The 25378-nt window shown below is 41.8% G+C and overlaps 1 protein-coding gene across 5 annotated transcripts in view; it reads right to left on the reverse strand.

Moving 5' to 3' along the window:
• sufu (suppressor of fused homolog (Drosophila)) overlaps nt 1-24082 on the reverse strand; it is a 41199-nt gene extending 17117 nt beyond the window's left edge. For 2 of the 5 annotated variants that reach the window (XM_088636006.1, XM_088636004.1), the window contains exons 1-9: nt 23928-24082; nt 23602-23775; nt 20038-20172; nt 11325-11461; nt 7280-7422; nt 5651-5736; nt 2567-2639; nt 2100-2253; nt 244-346 (exon numbers count right to left, since the gene is read on the reverse strand). In XM_088636006.1, coding sequence (XP_088492132.1) covers nt 244-346; nt 2100-2253; nt 2567-2639; nt 5651-5736; nt 7280-7422; nt 11325-11461; nt 20038-20172; nt 23602-23775; nt 23928-24067 — 1145 coding nt within the window. In that variant the 5' untranslated portion in view covers nt 24068-24082. Of the gene's footprint in view, nt 1-243; nt 347-2099; nt 2257-2566; nt 2640-5650; nt 5737-7279; nt 7423-11324; nt 11462-20037; nt 20173-23601; nt 23776-23927 lie in introns of all 5 variants that reach the window. The other 3 variants (XM_088636005.1, XM_088636001.1, XM_088636003.1) reach the window with 2 other exon arrangements.
• Nucleotides 24083-25378: the final 1296 nt, after the last annotated feature.

The raw sequence follows: 25378 nt of genomic DNA on the forward strand, positions 1-25378 counted from the left end.
TTTTGTTTAGGCCATCCTGCTGCCCTCTACCACCAGCAGACAGAAGACAGAGCCAGCGCAGGGTGTTACGTTTCTGGCTTGCATCAAGACACCACAATCTCCACCGCAGTCAGGCTCGTTAAATACAGATCCTCTCCGACGGCTCCAGACAGTAAACAGAAATGTACTACAGTTGTCGGGAACACTGGCAACAGCTGCTGCACTGCGGTTAAATAAAAAAAAAACCCAATAAAACAGACTTACTGTGGCCGGTCATGGTTCTGCCTCTGGCCACTGATGGGAGGTAAAACGGGTTTGCTGTTGATCTCCAATCCCTTCCGCAGGGCCTCTCTGATCTGCTCTGTGTCTGAGGGCAAACACACCAAAAATCAATTCAGGCGGTTTCAAAAAGCTGTTGTGTCCTCAATCGATTTTGCCACTTTCAGACACAAACAACATATAATAATAATAATAATAATAATAATAATAATAATAATATCACTTTATTAACCCTTTACAATTCCTTGCATTAGGAATTTGTCTTTTCGCATATCCCAGCTTGCTCTCAGGGTCAGCCATTGTACAGCGGACCTGGAGCAGTTGGGGTTAAGGGCCTTGCTCAGGAGCCCAACGGAGTAGGATTCCTCTGCCGGCTGCGGGATTTGAACCTTTCAGCCACAGGTGCAGATCCTTAGCCACAGAGCCACCGCTCCGCCCCTGTCACGTAACCCTGTCACATATGCTCGCTGTCACATAACCAAAACCTTTCCACTGTTTCAGAGTAGATGCGAGGTCGCAGTGGCAGGCGTGAACGAAACAGGCTCCCCACATTCCCCATGGAAGGTGCGCTGGGAGGGCCCCTGCTCTCCACCCACCTGTTCTACATCATGTTCTGGGAGTGTCCTGGAACAGCGTTTCTGCATACATGTACTGTATGTGACTCCTGTTTATGGACGTGACTGCTGTGACTGTACCTATTAGATCTTGACCTCTCACTGATGATTCCCAAGTTACCATCCATCTTCACGCACAGTGTCTTTTGCTTGGGGTCTAACTGCAGCAAAAAAATCTACAAGGTTCAGGGAATTCTTCTGTTCTAATGGGAAAAATTACACCTTAGGTACGTTGTGAAAGCGTTAAAACCGACAAAATGGTGAGATACTTTCTCCCACCTACAGAATCCAGTTAACCACCCTTTCTTTCTTATTGTTAGCACCTTTAAATGTGTTTATATTCTTTTCCTCCACCCAATAAAATATAAAATCTGAAAGAATTTGTTTCACCCATGAATCCAGATTCAGTCGAGACTGTCCTTGTGAAGGCCACAGCCAAAATATCCAATCAACCAAATTAAGAAGAAGTAAACGCTTCTTCAGCAATGCAAATATTAGCCATGACACAGATGGGAAAATGGCAAGCTATCGCCCAGCACAGCTGTACAATCACACTATCCTAAGTTATACACATTGAGCATTCCATCCTGGCAACAGAGAACAAACAGGAATAAATTAAAAAATGATGCAGACTTCCTTAGAAACATCAAGGACAATCATCCACAAAGGCGTGATGTATGAATTCCATGTGCATTTTTCATTTTTTTAAAAATAAGCTTTGGCATTTCCAGAAAACTCATATCGCTCACATTTCAATATTTCCATGGTCAATTGTGAACCAGGATTTGAATTAAGTCTTAGTTTTAGGAACAAGTAGATTTATTCCATGCTGACATTTCGGCTGTGGAGCCTTCTTCGGGTGTGAGAATGGTCTTATTTTTTAAACAACCTTTCTGGATTAAAATCAGACAACTTTTAAATGTACTGCTGTAATGGAGACTTACCTCCACATTTTCCATCTACATTTTAATCCTAGCTAGAATTTCAAAATCATGAGTGCTACAAATAAATGAAGAGCCCAGCTCTCCAAAAATCCAGCCTCTTTGGAAATATTTGCCATGAACTTTTACAGTGACTTTTGGAAAATTGAGAGAAAAGGTAAGTCTGAATAGAAAGATGTATACAGAGTAAGTCTGCAGCAGTGCCCCTGGAGTTTCCCAGCTCCTCTGCAGTGTCCGTTTTGCAAACTCTCTACCTCCTTGGTCACACAGAGGCGAGTGTCCTGACCTTTCTCAGACAGGCGGCGAGGCTGTGATCCGATACAGATGCTTCTGCTGTCATCCTCGTCTTCTGGGGGTCGGCTCAGGTCATCCCAGGCGCACTTAGCACTGACACCACTCAGGTTCGAGCCGTCGGTCTCAATCCCCTTGTCCACCCTCTCCTGCTTGAAGTAAACGGGGAAAACGTGGAAAATCACCACAGGTCCAGGCAGGAGAATGCATTCCAAGTACACTGAAGGCACTCCATCCACCACAGAGGATGGGCGTTTCTGCGTTTAAACAATCAGATCCTTGCTGCGAATTAATTTGGGTTCTTTATTTGCCAGTAAAAAAAACTGGGTGAGTATTTGCAAGCCTTTTTGCTCAGCTTGAAAAAATAAAGTGCAAAGAGAAACATCACCAGCAGAGGGGAGCACTGTGCTTCCATTAATAATGTATGCACACACAGGAATATTGCTCTATTCAAGGCCTTACTTGTAGGTGTGGGTCAATGTCAAATATAGTCTCGCCTCTCCTCATGTCTGTTATCAGCCAAGGGCCTCCGGCGCTTCACAGGAAAGAGGAAGAAAAGATTAGATATCGGCACAAGTAGTTGAGTTTGCTCAGACTGGTAATTACGGTTCTATATATTCAGAGATCTATGAATTCAAATTATTTCGATTAATTAAAATTTGGAACAATGAAAGAATTTCTGTGGAAAATAATTATTCCATATCTACGGGAAGAATTCAAACCTATGATCTTTAACCAGATCTTAATGGATGCTTCCCTGCATTGGTGCAACATTTTTAATATTTTGCCATTTACTTTTTCTTGGGAGAGCATACCATTAGACATGTTTTTCTAGAGTCTTCAAGGTGACAAATAAATTGTCTATGCTTTTGAAAATAGTTTTAACTGCAGGGTGAAATCATAGATAAATCATTTTCTTAAATGTAAGAACATTTTCCTTACAGATTCTCAGCATTTTGGCACAGTAGCTTAATTGATTTTTTAAAATGTTTATTGATTTAATTTTACATTAACTCAAGCAGAGCTATTTGAGATATTTGAAAAATCTGTAAGGAAGAACCCAGGAGATAGCTGGGGGACTGGAAGAACACAGACAGATCCTTCAGCTATCTTGACACCCAGGTGACTCACCTTCACCCCAGCACACAAGGAGGTTAATGTGCAGTGTGTACCGTCTCCAACACACCATCAAGTCTCCTGTTGCTGAATGCTCCCACGCATGTTACAGTGAGAACTAACTTGTCACATTAAGAAATGGTATATATTTTTTAGGTGCACTGTAAGGCTCAGGCTCAATTCCACATTTTAATTACATTGGGCGTCTGACTGAGAGCAGAAAAAAAGATCCCAAGAAACAAGAACAGATGTCAGTTGTTCAGCTAATAGGTGCACATAAATTGTGCCACGAAATATATCATTTTTTAGCTGTCTGTATTTACAAATCTGCCTGGAATTTGGCTGACAATCTTTCGCACAATAAATTTACAAAGAACGTCTGTCACAACAATAAATGAGAAATATTACTCCATATGTTAAACTAAGGGAATTTTGCAAGTAGAACCCTGCTTTATTGAGTTACTGTCAGCATATTATTCCTCGCCTTCCCAGCAAAAACTATGGAGCCGTTACTTTGGCCTGAAGAAGAAAACCCCAGGAAGATTAAAGGATAAGAAAAGTACTGATATAGCTTTAATAACAGGAAACAAGGTGGTAGAAATAAGTCCAGAATTCATTTGCACCTATTGGCTGAACAACTGACATACAGTGTAGTCTGTAACTATTTGCACAGTGACACAATTTTTGTTGTTTTGGCTCTGTACTCCAGCAAATTGTATTTGAAATGAAACAATAACAATGAGTTTAAAGTGCAGAATGTCAGCTTTAGTTCGAGGGTATTTACATCTGTATTGGGTGAACCATATAGGAATCACAGCCCTTTTTATACAGTCTTGCCATTTTAGGGAACCAAAAGTAATTCGACAATTGGCTGCTCAGTTGTTTCTTGGCCAGCTGTGTGTTGTTGCATCATTAGTTCATGCACAAGAGCCCTAACTAGTTGATTCTAGATGTGGCATTTGCATCTGGAGTCTGTTGTTGTTGTTTCTCAACATGAGGACCAAAGAAGCGTTAAGGCCATTAAAGCAGGCCATCATGAGGCTGAAAAATGAGAATAAATCAATCCGAGACATAGCCAAAACATTAGGTGTGTCAAAATCAACTGTTTGGTGCATTAAGAAGCAAGAACGCACTGGTGAGCTTAGCAATAGCAAACGACCTCGTAGACGACAGAAGACCACAGTAATGGATGACCGAAGAATACTTTCAATCGTGAAGAAAAACCCCTTTTCAACTGCTGAACAGATCAGGAACATTCTCCATCATGTATAAATGTGTCAAAGACTACCATAAAGAGAAGAATACACCAGCATAATCTCAGAGGGTTCACTACAAGGTGCAAACCTTACCACAGAAAGGCCAGGTAAAAAAAAGCCTCTAGAGTTCTGGGACAAAGCCTTGTGGACACATGAGACGAAGATTAACCTGTACCAGAGTGAGGGAAAGAGAAAAGTGTGGAGAAAAAAGGAACTACTCATGATCCAAAGCATATCACCTCATCAGTGAATCTTGGTGGAGGTGGTGTCATGGCTTGGGCATGTATGGCTGCCAATGAAACTGGCTCACTTGTCTTTACTGATGATGGGACTGCAGACGGCAGCAGCAGGATGGATTCTGAAGTGTACAGAAGCATCTTATCTCCTCAGATCCAACCAAATGCTTCAAAATTCACTGGACGATGCTTCACCTTGTAGCAGGACAATGACCCCAAACATACTACTAAAGAAACTATGGAGTTTTTCAGGGACAAAAAGTGGAATGTATTTGACTGGCCAAGTCAGTCACCCGACCTGAATCCCACTGAGCATGCATTTCACTTACTGAAGACAAGACTGAAAGCAAAAAGCCCCCGAAACAAGCAGGAACTGAAAATGGCTGAATTACAGGCCCGGCAGAGCACCACCAGGAAAGATACCCAACATTTGGTGATGCCAATGGGTCGCAGACTTCAGGCAGTCATCAACTGCAAAGGATTTGCAAACATGCCAGATTTTATTTAAGGAACAGGTAACGGGTTTATTCCATGCTGAAATGAAAAGAAAGGAAAAAACGTTTCGGCTATGGAGCCTTCTTCAGGTGTCAAATTTTAGGTGTTAAACTTTATTTAAGATTATGTTAATGTGTCCAATTACTTTTGGTCCCAAGAAATGGGGGGTCTATTTTTAAAAAGGGCTGTGATTCCTATATGGTTCACCCAATATAGACGTGAATACCCTCGAATTAAAGCTGACATTCTGAACTCTAACTCATAGTCATTGTTTTATTTCAAATCCAATGTGCTGGAGTACAGAGCCAAAACAGCTCATTGTGTCATTGTCCAAATCCTTATGGACTGCACTGTACATTCTCGGACACCCAGTTGAATTACAAACCAGGAAATCAAATCTGACACACAAAAAATAAAATGGGCTTCAAAAGGACATGACTTACACACTGACACCGCGTAACAAGTCGAGGATCCCCTGGCCGTTCCACTGCTGGGCTGCCTGCAGCTCCTCAGTACAAACGCCAACGATCTGGGGAGAGTGGGAGGGTGGGTAGGAGAACAGCACATGATTGTGGACCAGGGGAGTCAAAACTCCGTTGCTGAACAGCCCAATTTTTAAAATCTTCATTAAATAACTGCATCAACACCATTGAAAGAACCTTTAATTCGCATTATGAATGTTCATGATAAATCGGTAGATTTAAGATTTACGTTTTAGTGTATGTTTTATTACACAAAACCTGCCTTCTGAATAATAGAAGAAAATCCATGTTTCTAAGGGGGGTGGAACAGTTGCCTGGTAGTTAGCACTGGTGGCTCAAAGCTGCATGATCCAGGGTTGGACTCCCTATCTAGGGCACCTTCTGTGTCAAATTCGCCTATTTTCTCCAGAGTGCCTGCAGGCGTTCTGCCTTCCTCTAAATTGCCCGCCTGTGACAGTGATGGACTGGCTGTCGACCCGGGGTGTATTTGTGCCCTACTTAAGTGATGGGCTCCCTATTGCTGCGACCTGTGTCAGACATAAGTGGCTTTCTGGTAACACAGATGGATGCTTGAGAGCGGCTTGCAGCACAAGCGTGGCCTTGTGCCACCTACATTGCAGCATTAAGTCACCAGCAGCAGTGAGGAGGATTTGTTCTGGAGGTATTGACAATTCACTTAAAAGGGCTCATCCGGAAAGATACACATTTTAATTACCATTTCCCGATACAAACTTGAAAAACTTGAAAAGTCTGGCTGATATCTCAGTGTTGAAGCTGTATGAATTTTTAGGTAAGGTGTTCAAAGTTTAAAGATGACTGGTAACATTTCCATCTTAAGAGATGCAAAGTGGATAACACTGTGGACATCTCTGAACTGAGATACATAGAATACATCTTTTTACATATAAGGATACAAGGAAGTGGAAGCTGTTAAGCACTGTTCATCCCAAAACACTTTCTGTAGAGGAGGGGAAAAACGTCACTGACCAGTGCAGTGCAGCCCACCTGGGTGACATGCAGCAGCCCCACTGCACAGCATGTAAGATAGAGAAGTGACAAACTACTCCACCAATTAAATAAATAGCCAAACTCTTTGAGGTATTTTCTGGAATTGTTTTGTATTAAGGAAACCAGATAGTAGAATTAATCCAGAAGCGCATAGCTTATGCACTCTGTCTAAAATTATCTTGAGATGTTTAATGACTCCCACAGCAGTGTCCCCCATTCTTAATAGTGGGGTATTGGCTAGTCCACCAACACCACTGACACCACTTCCTTAAAAGAGCCTTTCCAAACCCAAGCACGCTGTACACAGTGATAAAAAAGTACAACAAAAATTGAAAGAAAAAATATTTATACAGGCTTATACAGATGCAATGTAGGGCAATCAGAGACAGACCCAAGTAAAAAAAGGAGAGTTTTAAGCATAGATTTGAAGAAAGTTAATGAATTTGTCCCTTGCAGAGTCTGAGGAAGGTCATTCCAGTCTTGGTAGGTTTCTGAGATCTGATGCCATCAGCCTATAAGGTGGTAACATTGTTGTTAAAAGTCTTTAAGATGAAGACAGACGTTTGGCACTAAATGACTCACCTGCAGGAAAGTGATGACTCCAAAGGGGGTCTGCACCGGCTGTAACTGGGGGTCCTCTGTGAGCAGCATGTGCTGGATGCGGGATTCACTGTTGTCTAAGGGACTGTGCCATGACACATGGTCTCCACTGCAAAATGTGTTTTCTGGAAGAGAAGACCAATTCTAAGTTTTAAAAAAGATTTAGCATTTGAAAATCTGAAAGAATTTGGTGATTTTTGATACTGTTGTCATTTAACATAGAAAGCCTTGCTTTACAAAACTGAAGGCCAACTACAATGAACCTGAGAAATATTCAGCTCCTTATGGAATGGCATCTTCTGCTTTTCCAGTCAGACTTAACATTCCAGCTATGAGCGTATGGCATATCGTTGCAGTGTCAAACATTTATAAGGATATGCAAACTCTAGGCTATTTGTTGGCATGAAATATCCACAGCAGTATTGTCTGCTGTAAATATGCAAATCTACTCTTTTTTTTATATTATCCTGTAATCTCTTTTGGGTGTGCTCTTTTTATATTGTTTTGTTACAGTTCACCTCCACATACTCTTTTAATAACAATTAAAAACCAAGAAAACTGGCAGAGCATGACAAGGACTTTTGTCAAGGAATAGTTTTGTTAAAAAAGGAAAATAAATTCTAATAATTTACTTCCTACAAATTTTGGTGTTCATTTTTTTCATGTGCTGAAGCAAACATTGAAAGGTACAGACAATCAAGTATAAAATAAGCAGTGTAATATATGCAAGAGAACATCTAGAACTAGAAATCTCTTTAATCAAAAAACTGAAGCAAAGATTTAGGTGATCTGCAGTAACACAGCACTATCCAGAGAAATGAAGAATGTAAACCCACAAAGAAGCCATTCCTATTATACATCTTCATGCTTGGACCATTTTATACCAGTGATTAACTTAATTCTATGGTGACCAGCCCAGCAAAGCTGTGTCCTACTGGGAATCCCTGTCCTGATGTGGCCTTTCACATGCTAACCTCACTGCAGGAAACCCACCTGTCCTAGTCTGTCTGAGACTGGCCAGACCTTCTATTCTTACCCAGCAACCACAGCTACTCTCCAGCTGCAGCCAGTGGAGATTATAGGATTAAACACTTTGCTAATAGGCTCTTTAACATTCAAGCAAGCTCACAGAGTAACTATACTGGTCTCATCCTTCAATGGATTCAATTGTTTTATTATACTCAATCCTTTGTAACTTTCCGAGTTTCAGTTGCTTTGAAAGTTTGTATAAAATAACTTTCAAAAATATTTTTCATGATTAAAGGTTTTTAAATAAAAGGGTAGATTTTCAAAGTTTCAAGGCATTTTAAAGAATGCAACAGTTAATGAACTTATATGATGTGTAAGTACATATGCGCTATGTACTTCATTAAGAATTGAAACGTTCAAAATCCAATGTTGAAATAACTTAAGTGACCATCAATGCAAAGTCCCCCAGTGACTCACCTTTTTAAGTGAACATTAACTTTCTGAAATGACTCCTTCTTAAATTAACACCCACAAGGGCTGTCAGACCCTTTAAATCTCCACTGAAGGCAAGCATGTCATCGCTTGCTCAGAGATCCCTTGAAGGGCCGCAGGACAGAGCCATTAGCCAGCCCAGTGAACTGTATCTGGAAGTGAGTGTAAAATGTAACCAGTCCCTAAATGTTAAACATCTTGTGCATAAATTCTTAATAGGAACGTAGCTCCTCACAATATGGCATTAGTGTTTATATGGTTAAATTCGTAACGTACATAATTCGTTTTGAGAAGTTTTTTCATTAAAAGAGATTTAAAGTTAGGTCTTTACTTGCTATGATCTACTTTTGAAGTGAAGCAACTTCAATATTAAAGCAGGATCTCATACAGTGAGACTGGGGGATGTTGAAAAAACCCTAATAAACAATCAATCATTTAAATGGGTTTACTTTATATCAAGAACTACAGGAAACGTCTTCTAAATACCAGCACTGCCTAAGTGGGTACAAGGCAACCGGTTTCAAAACCCCCCCTTCGTCCTAACGCCAAAACCCTCATCAGCGTTAGCTTTAAAACCTCGAGCTTAAACACCACCACCAAAAAAACAAGACAACATAAGTCCTGTGGTTTTTTAAATAATTTTATTTTAACTGTAAAACTCAAAAGCAAAAGCACCTTGTGTATCAAATTTAAACAACAGCTTGCTGAACTACTGTGAAGTGCACAAAATTCAGAAAGTTTATCTTGGGTGGTAGCCCACTGGTTTTGCATGTTCATTTGAGCGCAGTAGAAACAGTATTTTCCCGTCATATTTGAGGATGAATGTCCTGTGCTCGACTGAAGCGGGAGAAGGACAGGAAACAGGAGTGGCAAGGGCGCTCCCTGGGAATGCGTGTCAGACAGGCTGAGCACGCACAGACCCTGCGGTAATCCGTGACGAAGACCGGAGCCCACCCAGGTGCAAATTGAACCCAGCTGGAGTAGCCCGAGCTGGAGAGTAGCCTGCAGCCTCAGTCTCTGACGTGTACAGTACACAACGGGCAGCTCTGGGGTTCAGGGGGCTTAGAAAACTGACATCACGAGAACAACATCATATGTTACCATCTATTTAAAAAAAAACAACAACTACAAAACCTTTCTGTAATCTGCTCTTTGGCAAGTGCATGTCGATGTGTCAGGCTGTGTACCACAGCACCAGAAGAAAGGTATTTTAAAATTAAACTGCGCAACAGTTTAAAAAACTTTGGCTCCCCGTATGGGAAGAGGCAGCTACACTTCATGCGTCCATAATTACCTTGAAAAGTCTTGGCCTGTAATTGTTAACCTGACATTTCCATACAGGTCCCCGGGCTACTTCTGGAAACATTAACTTGACTTTGCTGATGGTGTCTCCTGACATCTCACAGTCCACTTACAAATGCCCCATTGATGTCACCGCGGGATACCGAAGACCCAGCCTTGCTGTTAAAAATTCTTCTGTATGACAAAGGGCCTGGGAACAGTAGGCAAAGAGCTCACCCTTTTGAAAGCAGAAAGCTCAGTGCTCCCTTGAAGCTCTATGGCTCAGACGCATGCAGTTATAGTGTACTTTACCAGCGATTCATGCATCTTAATGTCACATTCTGTTGATTTTGAAGCCACATCTACAACTTCAAACGGTCCATCAGAAAATGGAAATTCGATTAAGACAAAGCTTCGGCCAAATAATATTTTGAAATTCTTTTGCTAAAATTTTTAAGGGGATGAGCTTTTATTTTTATGATGCCCATTTGCTTCTAAAATGTTAACATTTTCTAGAGTGCTATCAGGATGTTCACTGGGAATGTTCCTTAACATCTTCACCTCTTTGACCCACACGGCAGAGACCCGAGTTCCTTTCATCTGAAGTAAGTTTCACAAGACCAAGAGAATGATTTAAAAGGTATATTTTTAACAGAATGCACTCCTATTAAAAAGCTTACTGCAAAGCTGTGCTTGACTGTTGAAAGAGACACTAGTATTACAATGACAAAAAACAATGGAGTGCAATAGATTTTTTTACTGTATTTTTGGCATAAAAAAGGGTGAGAAAGGGCAGCTGGCTCATGTACTCGACGACATTCGTGCTTGCTCCTTGATGAAGGGTGCACTTCAGGACAAAGGATGACCTCAGTTGGTGGTGTTAGAAAGAAATGTATTTTCTGAACAAAAATCCCTCGGGGTGGTCCAAGAGGGACCAGAGCCAATGGCCTCCTGTCTAAAGAGAAGAGCGTCTGTGCAGTAGAGGGAGCTCCAGCTCACATTGTCCATGCAACACAAATTCGGGAAGTCAGTCAGCTACAGGAAACCCATATACCAAGACTGTCGAGCAGGAGACTGAGAGTCAGTCTCATATGGATCACCACTCTAGAAAGTGGGCTAGATTTACCAAATGGCCTGGTATCTGTTCATATGCCCTTGAATAATCCACAGGCCACTGGTATAATCTTAAGGCCTCCATTCCTAGTGTTGTGTACATTTCTACAACAATCAAGCATGTGTTTTGGAACATGGGCTTCTATTATCTTGTCTCATCGAGTTACTGTACCTGACTGGAACACATATCTGGCCAGTCCTTGCATGAGCTCTGCTGGCCAGGTAGGGGGCGCCGTCTCTCCTGCTTCCCTCTTCAACCGGAAGGTCAGTTCAAACCCAAACCCACTGGCACCATCCTGTCCCGTAAATCTATTACAAATAAAATGTGAACAAGGCTTTAGAAACATCAAAGAACATATTTGACTAAGCAGCTGAATTGCCCTCAGAGAAGGTTTGAGCAGGAACTTGGACCAACCATCAGAAATCTGCAAACTGACAAGAAAGAGGTCATAGGTATCCCCATACCTTGAAGATCAGAAAGGAGAGGAGCTCAGTCTAATCAACTTCTCATTCAGAATTTCATAGATATCACACACGCAGTCGTTCGCTAGACTTCAGAGCGTAGACTTTTTGAAAAAGCTTTGGGTGAAGCAAAATTCTGGATTAAGCTTCAACTATCCATCCATCTTCTGACCAGTTCTTCCAATTCTAATTTGCGGGGAAGCCAGAGACTATTCTGGCCCATCGCTGGGCCCGCGCCTGCGCCCACGCCGAACACACCCCAACCCAGGGCCAATTCTCCCAGAAGCCCATTAACCCACCAGCATGCAACTGGAGTGCAGAAGGAAACCAGAGCACCCAGAGGACACCCATGTGAACATGGATAGAACATGCAAAGTCCACACAGATAGTACCCCAGGTACAGAATTGAACCCAGGGTCTCAGTGCTCGAAGGCAGCAATGCGCCACCCAGCTTCAAACATCAGCTAAGATCAACTAAACCCTCTCTACATATACTATGCACCGATTTGTCAAAACAGGATACTATTCAAATTCTAGCAATAAAGATCCCATTAACAATTAAGGTCTTAAACATCTGTCTTAAGGTTTTAAGTATCTGTCTTAATCAGTCTCAATGTTTTAACTATGCGTCTCATTCTTGTACTTGTTCACCTGGATGGAAAAACATTTACAAAATAATAAAAAAAAGAAAGGGTTTATGGAGCAATGTTTCAAGACCAGTTAGAGCCAATTCTTAAATGTCTGTAAAAAGCCTCCCTCATGTTAATGAAACGTTCTTCCGTTATAGAGGAGACACTTTCTCATTTCACGTGTCCAACAAGAATGAGAAAAAAAGCTTCTCCCTCCTTCTCAAAGGCTCTTGACTTGTATTTGTTTCTAGGGTCCACCCCCCTTCCTTCCTCCTTCCTAAACTAACCGCACACGAAGCCCAGCCAAGCGTCCCAGGACCTCTCCAGCGCTAGACGTCCTCAAGTCCAGTTCCCATCAGCGACAGAGGCAGATTAGAACCTCTGCTTGTGCTTGCTCTGGAATTACAAGGCACACTGGGGGGAGCTTTCCCTTTTCCTCCTCCTCTTTTCAACACCAAAAAAGGAAAGTCTCAGGGAAACAGACCCCAGACGTTCTGAAGGTGGGAGAATTGAACATCCCTAAGAGAATACCCAGAATGTTATATTCTGAATTCTACACAATATACAGCAGGAGTTTAAAGCCCGTTTTGACCAGACATTTCAAAAGAGCCACGTGTCTTAAGGGAGGGAAAACTGTTCAAATTGGGAACACCCAAAGAAACACTAAGACAATCACGTTGTCCTGGTTTCAAACAAAAAGGAGAGGTCACGGCCACTCCCTCCAGGCCATTGATGATTTTCAAGATGGGATAAGAGAGATTATGGAGTTGTCACTCAATAATGCAAACACCTAAAGACACTACCGCCTAATAAGTCTTTCCATTTAATGTTCCTCAGATTACAATTGGCTTGAAAGTAGTGATAAACACTTAATCAGCACACTGCATGTTGATTAAGCCCCTCATTTTCCAGAGCTTTGAGAATATAATGACAAACTGAATCACATTGGAACCCAGTCTGAAGTTTTTTTGGTACTGGTTGGCATTAAAGTCAAAGGTACACAAGGATGGGGCTCTCTTAGCGGGTAGTAATAATAATAATAATAATAGCTTACACTTATATAGCGCTTTTCTGGACACTCCACTCAAAGCGCTTTACAGGTAATGGGGACTCCCCTCCACCACCACCAATGTGCAGCATCCACCTGGATGATGCGACGGCAGCCATAGTGCGCCAGAACGCTCACCACACATCAACTATCAGTGGGGAGGAGAGCAGAGTAATGTAGCCAATTCATAGAGGGGGATTATTAGGAGGCCATGATTAGTAAGGGCCAATTGGAAATTTGGCCAGGACACCGGGGTTACACCCCTACTCTTTTCGAGAAGCGCCCTGGGATTTTTAATGACCACAGAGAGTCAGGACCTCGGTTTTACGTCTCATCCGAAGGACGGCGCCTGTTTACAGTATAGTGTCCCCGTCACTATACTGGGGCATTAGGACCCACATGGACCGCAGGGTGAGCGCCCCCCGCTGGCCCCACTAACACCTCTTCCAGCAGCAACCTTAGTTTTTCCCAGGAGGTCTCCCATCCAGGTACTGACCAGGCTCACACCTGCTGAGCTTCAGTGGGTTGCCAGTTGTGAGTTGCAGGGTGATATGGCTGCTAGTATGGTAGATAACACCAGCATACAGATTTCTTGACCTCTAAATTTGATGAGGTAAATCAGAAGCAGGCCTGCTGTACTGATGGTGGACTGCCGTATAATAGACAGGAACACAGCAGCCTGAAATAAAATGATCTACCTTGATTTTCCCCTTTGTACAATAAGCAGCGGTGTCTCACTGGTGAGACAGTGCATTTTGCCCCACTAGGGCATGACAAGAATGGGGTGATTGTACTTTTCAAATAGGCTTACCATTGAAAAGTACATTTTAGTTTTAAATCACAAAAATAAAAGTTTAGTTTTAAATCACATTTTTGTATTATATACAAATATTACATGAAAATATGTGCACATTCATACTACAGCCTGTAATTAAAATGTTGTGCTCTCAATTACTTTAAAGGTATATCAGTGGCTTTCACTTCTTCTTTTCTATTATTAAAATGAGCTGATTATTGCCTTTATCAAAGTTAAAGTTAAGTTATGCCTTTAAATTACGCTCAGGAGTTATGTGCTGTTACTGGATCTTCGTGAAAATTAACCCTATTTAAAATATGTATTGCTTAATGTTGATAAATGTATAATATGACCATATTATACATATATATTATACACAATTTTGTCACTCCAAATATGGAGCACTGTAAAAACATCAGCCTTCCTTATTTTAAACAGAAGACTGAACTGCAACTACCCTGTCGTGTCTGTGAAATACTGATCCATAAATTAAACACTTGCAAAACACCCAGGACTGGCTGCTACAGGTATGACACTTGTCTTGAAGACCAAGTTCTCTCACACAGTATGAATAATGTACATTTCAGCACAAAGTATAATTGTTTTCAACCAAGATATCCCACTTGCAAGACGTCTGCCTTTGTCACTGCAGCGATCTCAATCCATCTCGATTCATCTCGACCAGATTCAGGGGACGACAGAACAAACTCTGTCACCTGTGGCTGAAAGCAGACAAAGCTTTTCAAAGTGTTCTGACTGAAAGAGAGACACCTGGGGCAAGGACCATCAACAGGGGTGGCCTGCACAAGAGCTTCGACCACGGGACGCACAGAGTGCCAAGTCAACCCGTAATAAAGCACTCAAGACTGCAGTGATGCAGAGTGGAAACAGGGGCTATCTTTCAGTTGCCAGCTCCAAGAGCTTTGTATTCTAACTCTGGACCACAGTGATCACTGAAATAAATTTAACACTGGTCGCACAATATTGCAGGAGATTTTAACTTTGCAACTTTGGGCTCATAGATTGAAATTTGGGCAAGTTCTGGACAAGCACTGCGGTACAGGCCATGTTTGACAGATCTAGCATGAATCACATCTTTTGAGACACACTTGTAGTAGTTCTTATATTCATCTTTGTCCGCTTTTTGTTTGAACAAAAAAGCTCTCTCAGAGCAAAACAGTATCCTAAATGGGGGTCTTTGTGCCTTCAGTGTCTCTGCTCAGTAGGTGGCCTCCTCTCCATTACCAGCTCCACATTCATTAGCTGTTCTACTAACCACCTGGATACAAATGGTGGCATCTGGATCTGGCCCATCTGGAGGTCTAAACAATGTCAGGACATGGCCTGCTACAGGGGAGGTCTGCCTCCAACAATGCTGCTCCAGGACACAGCTGATTAAGCACTTTTTTCAAAGTGATAAGGGAAGCTAATACCCCACAGGGCAGCCTGTATTTCCTGCAACTGCCTTAAAACCCCATTATGCACAGTCCTTCAAAATGAAGTTTAAACAAGTCTACTGGGACAGTATTTAGGTCTTAAAAAAGTCTCGTATCATACATTAAGCAATCCGTCATACTCAATATTGCCACCTCATTCAACACAGCCTTTAGATATACATCCACAATATGACAAATCCGTTTTTCCATGCCTGCCTGGCGATTCTGAAATAATGTCTTCCTTTCAAGGGCAGGACAGACTTCAGAGAAGACATTCAGTGGCTTCTCATCACATGCTGTTGTTTCACAAAGGTAAAGGGATATAACTTATAATAGTTTTGTAATTTTAGAACAAACTGCAAGACATGTAGAATACTAGAGTGGACACAGTCTATTACAGAAAGTAATGTTCAATAACTAGCAACTGAGGTAACACGATCTTTTTAACATCTGAATTTTGTTGTTTATTTAAGGGATCACAATCTGCATGTCTCCTGATCTTTGACCACTGGTCACTTAAACAAAGACTAAAAACAGAAAGAAATAAACTCTGGCAAGGCTATGGGTCTTTAGAACCACATCTGGCCATCTGTGACATGTAACACAGCAATGCAATGCTACACAAGCACAAATATCAGAAATTGAGTTTACTAGGAAAGAAGTTTTCAACTAAAGAGCCTTTGAAGAGTAAAGTGCCAACAAACACTATTATGTTTCCCATATTTTCTTTATGTCTTTATGTATACAATGGTATACCAAACTAAAGCCTTTTTTCTTAAATTGCAAGCCACTGCTGGCATGCTTGTTAAACTTTCTTGCTCAGTGCCTTTTGACCCAATCTCACCAATTGTATTCATTTCTGGATTTCAAGACAGACAAAAAAAACATTCTAGAGGTAAACTGTTACCTTTCAGATTAAAAGTGCTATTTAAATTCAATTAATTTCTTAAACATCACATTTCACTTGAACCAATGATTGTTTCTAATGTATTTAGTTTTGTCTAGCTTATTAAATGCTTTTTTCAAAAGAATCTAAAGGAATTATGTCATTTCAGATAGGAAGTACACTAAAACTTTAATTTCTTAAATATTCTCACAATGAATCATTTTAATAAACAACTGAGAAACAGTAACCCTTTAGCTGAATATTTCAGCAGTATAATTAAGCTCAATTAGCTATAGCACTGTGCCAGTGACAGTGTTTTTGTGTGTAGCAGTAGAATTCACCTGTTCTAGCCCCTTGCATATCGACTCACTTGACACCTTGATCAGAAGGTCTGTCACGGTTTCATTGTGTAGAGCTAAGGCAGTGAACACACAAAAAAAGGCATTTCAACAACGGTTCATGCTTCTGCACACTTAAGAACTAATGTTTAATGCAAGTTAAAGATCGAGTCATTTCAGATTTAAAGAGCTACAGCATATTTTTGCAAAGCATAACATAACCTGACCTTTTAATACTAAACTTTTTAAACATCACGATCAACAATTTATAGTATTAGTTTATATCAAAACCATCATATCAATGTAATGCATTAACACTGAAAAATAAAACATCTAGAAACTTCCAGTGAATAACAGCCTCCAGGATGGAACAATTCTTATTATTTTACTGAAATTGTAATTTGGTTTCCCGAGTGGCTCTTGCCTGAGCACAGGCAGAGATCTGTGATCCTGGATCTGGTCACTACTAACTGAACCCCCAAGGGGCTCATCTTACCGATACCCCCAAAGGCTGCAGTTAGTTAGGGTTAGCTGGCCATGGCTCTCTCAGCTCTCAGGGACACAGCGCCCCCTGTGGCCTCCCAGGCACTTGCAGGCCGGGCACTGAACCTTTATTATGGGGCTGTGTGCTGCCTGTGACGTGTTCAAGTGGAACTGCAACACTACTTTTAAATTTCTGGGCTAGAAAGAAACAGCATCACTGAGTGCATTTCAAACCACAATAAAAGTAAAATGTCCACAATGTAAAAACTCCAATTTACACCACAAAACGGACAACATTTCCAGGTATGCAGAGCACCATGTTTTGATTCAGAATTTTATTCAGAATGAGGCAACAAAACCTTCAGTAACGTGAAGCAGCCCTATGACATTGTAAACAAGCAATGAATACATCTCTTTTAATTCGATATAAATATTTCTCTCAACTTTGAGACAGTTTTGCAGACAAATACTATGCACTTTTTAACTCTGCATGCAGATCTCGTTGGAACATTTCTGAAGTGAAATCTCTGCTGCACAACCTGTACTTATTCGCTCGTAAATCACATTACATGAGTCATTATGGTGACTAGTGAGCAGGAAGGGCCAAAACACGTCACAATTCCGGTGAATTCTCGTTCTTGCCTGTGGCGATACCAGCAGTTTTCAACAACATTGTGACCTACAGTAATTTCACAAAGTTCACAGTGCTTAATTAGAAATTCTAAATTTCTTTTCTATACCATCAATGGATTAATTTTGTTACCAAGACTGATTAACTGGTCTGAGAAACTGGGACTGGAGTTCCCCTTTAAAAGATGAGTGTCTCGAAGACACTCAGTGGTCAGTGGAGTCGGCATGACAGGCACAACTGCATTGAAATGTCAAATTTTGACCAATAAATGAATGAAAAAGTATATCCTTTTGTGTGTCACTTGTTTTATTAGGTTCTCTTTATCAATTTTTATGACTTAGATGAAGATCTGATCACATTTTAGGTCACATTTATGCAGAAATTCAGACAATTCACAAACTTTCTCGCACCACTGTATATCCATCTTACCGCTTCATCCAAATCAGGATCATGGGGGGGCCGGACTCTATCCTGGCAAACAACAGGTGCAAGGTAGAGCACACACAGACTCAAAAACAGACACGCACACTCACAGCACGGCCAGTTTTCCCAGAAGCCAGTTAACCTTCCAGTAGGTCTCCTGACTGTCGGAGGAAACCCAAGTGAACACAGGGAGAACATACAAAGTCGAACAGATTGCCGTGAGGCAGCAAAGCAACCCACTGCACAACCACACCACCCACGGAACTTTCTGGTTTTAGGATAAATGTCCAAGTGGTGCAAAGCTCCAATAGTGACAGCTTTATTTGATGAAAGTGTATACACGTTCATATAGACATACACATGCATTTCACACTTGACTCGTTTGGGATGTTTTTGGTAAACTGGATACCTCGTAGTTTTCAAAACATCACAAAGTGAACATGTCACAAGAACGCTTCATCTAGAATCAAATCGAACCAGGACTGTCTGGTATATTTTGTGCATTGCGTATCAATTTTGAACCACATTGAAAGGTGAAGGCTTGTTTGTGCTCTTCCATGAACAGAAACAGGAAAGAAAGCGGACTGTTGCCATAAAAAAAACACTGCGCACAGCCTTCTGCTGTTGATCACGTGTTCACACAATAGCCATCGCCTGCACAACACGTGTACATGAAGCAGAGTATTTTTCACTGTATTAACAAATCTATTAAAACGAGTTAAAAACTTTAATTTTCTGCCCAGAGCTATTGGTTTGATTTGCCCCCTGTTTTTATACATTTTACTGCAGTAAAGTTCGACAGTGGCTCATATTTAAAATGAAAAGGCAGAATCATACACTAAGAAAAATAAGAGACTCTGCACTCTTATGTGTGCTTTCACGGAATTTAAAACAAATATAATTAAATTAATTTTTACAGAACAGGACAGGATGTTGTGTTTGCAAATCATCTTACCAGCCTTTCTGAGATGGGATTTCATTACAATAAAGCATAGGATAGTTGGAACAGGAATTCACAATTAGTAAAGACTCGTCCTGGATCATTTTCTTTCATTCAGCTTATCATTACAAGGCTCTAAGGTTTACAATAATTATGTTATTACATCATATTTACTATCATATAATTAAATGACGTATTTTGTATAATTGTGATAATTATGTATTCATGTAATAGTAAATTATCACGTAAACCTATGATATTCATGCAATACTGCAATATTTAATTTTGCAATGCACTTCCGTACCAACTTGCCAACACACTTTTAAAACGCACGCTATAGCACTTTCTACAGTTTCATGTACTGGTTTGTGATGATATTCACTAAAAGCTGCATAAAATCTGGGAAAAGACAAAAAGCCTGGAAAAACCCACAACTTCCCTGGCAGCCATCTTCACCGGTTTTCTGGGAAGTAGTCTTTGTCGCCATGTGATTTATGAGACCAATTACAACCAAGAATTGTGAAATCAAAAAAAGAAATCAGTCCACAAAAAGGATCAAATGTGTACTTTTTTCTATGAACTAGGCTCTGTTTCATATGCGAACACAAAAGGAATTGAGCTTTGTTTTTTTAACCCTCAATGCTAGTTTCCAAGCAGGGTGATTTAAGTTAATTAAAGCACCTAAATCACCCTGACTGTGAATCAACTAATATGGTACACTAGGCCAAAGAACTAAAGACAAATCCAACCCTTATGATAGTTGACTTTTGGTAGCTTGACCGTCTGTATAACAAAAAAAAAAAAGACACTTACTCGTGCACTCTGTTGTCTCCATACAAGTCACTGAGTCCGAAGCTGATGTAGTGCCAATGCTCTTGGATGTTCTGTGCTGGACAGCCCACATTCCTATACATACTGATGTAATCTAGTGGGTCAGGTCCTCCCAGCCTGTGTGAAGGAACATTACAATTATTTCACAAAGCAGTGAGCAGGCAGACACAATCGGGATGTGAATAAACAGACCAGAGCTCCCCTTAATTGAATCCCCTGTTTAATTGGCTTTTAAGTGTGCCCAACCTTTAGAAAGTAAAGGTGTATGGTTGATTTTAACTATCAGACTTACAGGAGATGCCACGCATCTGATTTTTATAAGGAGTTAGAGTTGTAAAAAGATCAATTTGTGTACTGAAGTGTACTGAATGCTGATTATAATGGCTTTTTCAAGATAAAACAATCCATTCTAACTCCAAATAGTGCACAAGCCAGGGGGGTTTAAGATGCCTAGACATGCACATCACAGTGATTGTGCTCAATGGACAGAGTGCTTATAGTGAAATTCATTTGACTACCAAACCAGCTACTCATATGACAGTTTCATTATAATCAAGACATAATATGATTTGTTACTAATTCTAGTCCACACAGCTTCAACGTGCAAGCCTTAAAGGGCGTGTGAAAGGGAATTTCAAAAGATATTTAATCCGTTTTCTGGAGGGGAAAGGGACAGAGATGTAGAAACTGCTCCCAAAGAAATCAAAATACTGATTGGTTCTGAAAGACATCCAATTCAGATCCAATACAATGGACTCAATGTCTTAGATCCAATCACCCACCACAGCAACTGCCTTGGACCTCTTGCACTACAGAGAACAATTACTTGCCCTTGTTAGCTGTGCATGACATGCAAAGGGATTCATTAACAGCATCTAAAATGAGAAAAAATAACTAGGTTGTAGTGATGCAATACCGTATACTGTCTATTAGTGCGGCTGTTTTTCATTGTGGGCGTGTGGACAAGCTAAGTTTAGGAATAACTTAATATTCCATAATATTAGGAAGAACATTGAGGCCCAGCTTAAGGTTTAACCACTGATTTCTGAAAAATAATCTGTGTGTACAGTATATACAGTAAATAGCCACTGAAAGTCTTGGAAAAGTACATTTCAGATAGGTCAAGAGAAACTAAATAAACTGCTTCGCCTGGGAATATTCAAAGTAACAGCAGTTGCATTCCCATGGTAAATTAAGCCATAATTAGTGGATTTTCTTGCCTCCAGCACCAGAGATCAACAGCACAGAACTTAAATGGCAACCACCTCCAATCGCAGGCGCCCACAGTCCCAGTCCGCCAGCCAATCGCACCCACAGTCCCAGTCTGCCAGCCAATCACAGACGCCCGTTTACGGATCCACAAACCCAACACATACATCACACTATAGACACCCCTGTGAAGGGTACACGGCATACTTGTGTCTCCCCATCCCTACCATTATCATGGGATGAATATTAAAGTCTATTACACTTTACCCTCTTGGCACAAATATTGTGACAGAGAGAGATCCAAGAAGAGAGCAGAAGAGGCCAGAGGAGAGGAGTGAATTAGATCACTTTAACCTAACATTACTGATCTTCTCCATCTATAAAATACAAATAAAGTCTGTCTTGTTGACCTAGTCATGTCAGGTATGCTGCTCACCAGCAGTCAAAGTCAATCACTGGTGTCCCTCTGCATCTTCTTGTAATGCATGTGTTTTATTCATACATGAAGAAATGCTCACCAGACACTCTCTTCACTACACCAGACCAGATCTCAAGATCTGTTGTGCCTACAGTCCCTGTTGAGTACCAACAGCTCTCATGAGCTCCCTGAAGTCATCAATGATCTCCTTTCTAGTCCTGATCATAAAGGGTATCCACCACCTACTCACCGCCAGACCACTTACTGTGGCTGAATAATTCTACCTCAGCCTAAATCTCCCTGGTCTTCAGCACGTCACCTGAAAGAACAGGTAATGACAAATGCATCCTGAATTTATTTACAATGTTAGTATGAAACTCAAAATTATGCAATTTATAGCCACTTGCTTCCCTCATTGGTGTATAAAAAAACAAATATATAAATATCCACTTTACCAAAATGAGTTCCTTCTGAAATTTTGGTCTAACAGACAACCACTGAAAGAATTTTAATCACAAAGTCAGGTTTTCATTGGTGTTAACACAACAAATGTGTTAAGGCAATAGTAATTTTTTACCTTTCTCATAAAGTGCACCCCTATTTATACTCAAATATATTTCTTAGGTCAGTCTGTTAATGAAACGAATACAATTAATCCAGTGACGGCATCAACCATGATAAACTGCTCCCCAAGAGAAATAAAATGCAATAGACGTTAAAAAAAAAAGATAGAAAAAAAACAAGCAAATTTGACTATCTACCATGTGTAGGCACATTCAGAAACCTAAACGGGGGTGACTCAGTCAGAAATAAACTTGGCTGCAACTGAGTACCTAACCAAACCAAACCACAAGAGATCAGCATCTGCGGGAGCAGAAAATGTGTTGGATACAGGGCATGACGGTGAGGCAGTGGACCAGAACAGCACCCTGTCTCAAGACCTCAGCCTGATCCCTGTCAGTCGCTGACGCGTAAGGGATCACATCTGCCCTCATACACAGCAGTCCTCTCCACACACACACATCAGTTCAGTTTTAAGCGTGTTCTGTACCGTCATGTGGCGAGAGAAAGGAAATCCCTCATGTATTCGCGTGGGAAACCTACAGTATGCACATCGTGGGCATCAACAGTCCTGGACTTCAAAGCAACCGTAGGACCATTCTTGAGCCCGTATTCGGCGCAAACACCAACCGAGAGAAGTGGCGCTGATGCCCCTAGCGTAGCGATGATACTGTACCACCCGCTCAACACCGACTTGTCACCCTGCATGTTACCAGGCTCGACGGTTCTGCTGGTCTGTAAAGGACACCTGCTGTCATGCCGGTGTGGAAATCAGACCAGTGCTCCTCCTGACAGAAAAGCCCTGAAAGACTCCGCCAGCTCTCCGCTCCGGGGTTGCATCTTCTCTCTTTCTCGAAACTACTCTCTCCAGAGCTCATGGCCTCGCTGCCTACACGGCATGGGGTGAAGGGCTTCTGTGCAATGTCCACAAATTTGGGGGGGGGTTGTCAAAAGGAAAGCCCCCTGAAAAGTTGTTTCCATCACTGTATCTACGGGTCTGGGACCCCTAACGCGGGGGGGGAGAGATCACTTACTTAACCCCGAGACTCGAAACGGTTCCCCTTCACCGTGAAAACTTTGTTTATATCGACCACAAGGACGAAAGTGAGAAAGTTCAGTCCGCGAGTTACAGCTCCGCTAACAGTGTAACCAACATCAATGACAAAAAAATAACCCCCGAGCTCCAGCTGCACAGCACCGCGACCCTCCTCACTGGCCAGATTACGGCTGAACAGTTCAAAACTTTATATTAATCTCAATGAAGTCAAACGCACAAAACTAGCCCCATTTCCCTTCAAGGTTTTACAAAAAAAGTCTTGCATCGGCATGGTGTTCCGGCTGCTGCAGGCAACACTCACCAGTATTTTACGATGGCTGTAACTTGCAGCGGGTTCGGCTGATCGGAATACAGCCGCCTGCATTCCCCGTAAATGGCTTGCAGACCCGGGGGGAACAGCGACGCCAGTCCCTGGGCTCCGGCGCCGCCGCTAGGCCGCAAATCATCCATCCCCGACACCGAGCTCCGGGGGCTGCTGGAAAAAAACAGAGCAAGGCTCTCTCTTTCCTTCCACTGACACAAAGTTTGCAATTTACCGCTCCCCCCTTCCCAAAACCCAGCTATGTCTATTTCGGAGTCTCCTGTTTTCGCTAGATGAAAACGCGAAACCTCCCCCCCTCTTCTCACCCCAGCGAGGAGCAGCTTGTTGCTTCTCCAGTGAACGTCCGAGGACTTCTTGAGTGACACCTTGTCTGGCGAATCAGCATTCGGGGTGGGTGGGGAAAGCTGCCATCATAAGACAATGATTGGTTGATCTGGGTGTTCATCGGCGTGGAGGCGGGCACACCGCAGGAGTTTGGGGGCTGGGATTGTCGAGAGTACTTGGGATTGGAGGGAGCGCTGCGCTGGGAAAATCAGTGCGCTGGGAAAATCAGTGCTAAGAGTAAACCCGACTCTTAGCTCCACCTAGTGGACGCATACGGACACTCCTGTCTAAGACGCAAATCATGTCGGATAGACATAGACTTTCTTCCCCTAAAAAAGTAATAAAAATTCCTTACACATACATAGCGCTTTTCTGGACACTCCACTCAAGGCGCTTACACCACCACCACCAGTGTGCAGCCCCACCTGGATGATGCGACGGCAGCCATAGTGCACCAGTACACTCACCACACACCAGCTATCATCTTGGTGAAGAACAGAGTGATGAAGCCAGTTCATAGATGGGGATTATTAGGAGGCTTAGACTGGTAAAGACCAGTGGGAAACTTGACCAGGGCACCGGGGTAACCCTCCTATTCGTTTCGAGAAACGCCCTGGGATTGTTAATGACCACAGAATGTCAGGATCTCGGTTTTACGTCTCATCCGAAGGACGGCGCATATTTACGGTATATTGTCCCAGTTACTATACTGTACTATGTACTATATTAGAACCTGTCACAGACCGCAGGATGAGCGCCCCCTCCTGCCCCCACTAACACCACTTCCTGCAGCAACTTTAGTTTTTCCCAGGAGCTCTCCCATCCAGGTACTGACCAGGCTCACACCTGATAAGCTTCAGTAGGCTGCCAGTTGTGAGCTGCAGGGCAATGGCTCATGGAGTACTTTATAAACTACATATATATTATTCCTAATCCTCACAGGGGTCGATATTGAGGATGACTGTTTGATACTGCTACGATATTGGTTGTTGATTTGCTCAAGAGAGAAACTAATTCTCTAGTATCACAAGAAGTAATGAATGAGAGGCTCACCTAGCCCGTTTGACGGCTAATGCAGTCACTGCGTTAATGCTTTTTGTTAAAGCAAACTTAATGCAGTTAAAATGCAGTCAGAACTGCAGTTTGTTTTGAACATGTGCACAATCTTTAAGACACGTTTCATAAACGTTATGTATTTTGTCCCATAACACACGATGCTTCTTTGGAGCAAACCAACATCTCCGTGTTAAAAAGCGGAACACTTTCAGACAGCGTCCTTTCATGTCTAATACAGCACTACACAGTTAAGGATTCATAATATAAAACCCTCTGAGGCTCGTTCGGTACCAGCATCTAGTTCAGACTTGTTTTTCTAAATTTCTGTTGCACTAACATTGGTATGAGTCATCCCCGCCACAACCTCAGGAAGGAT

Source organism: Lepisosteus platostomus, chromosome 6, assembly GCF_059453375.1.
Source record: "Lepisosteus platostomus isolate fLepPlt1 chromosome 6, fLepPlt1.hap1, whole genome shotgun sequence".
NCBI classification, from domain to species: domain Eukaryota; kingdom Metazoa; phylum Chordata; class Actinopteri; order Semionotiformes; family Lepisosteidae; genus Lepisosteus; species Lepisosteus platostomus.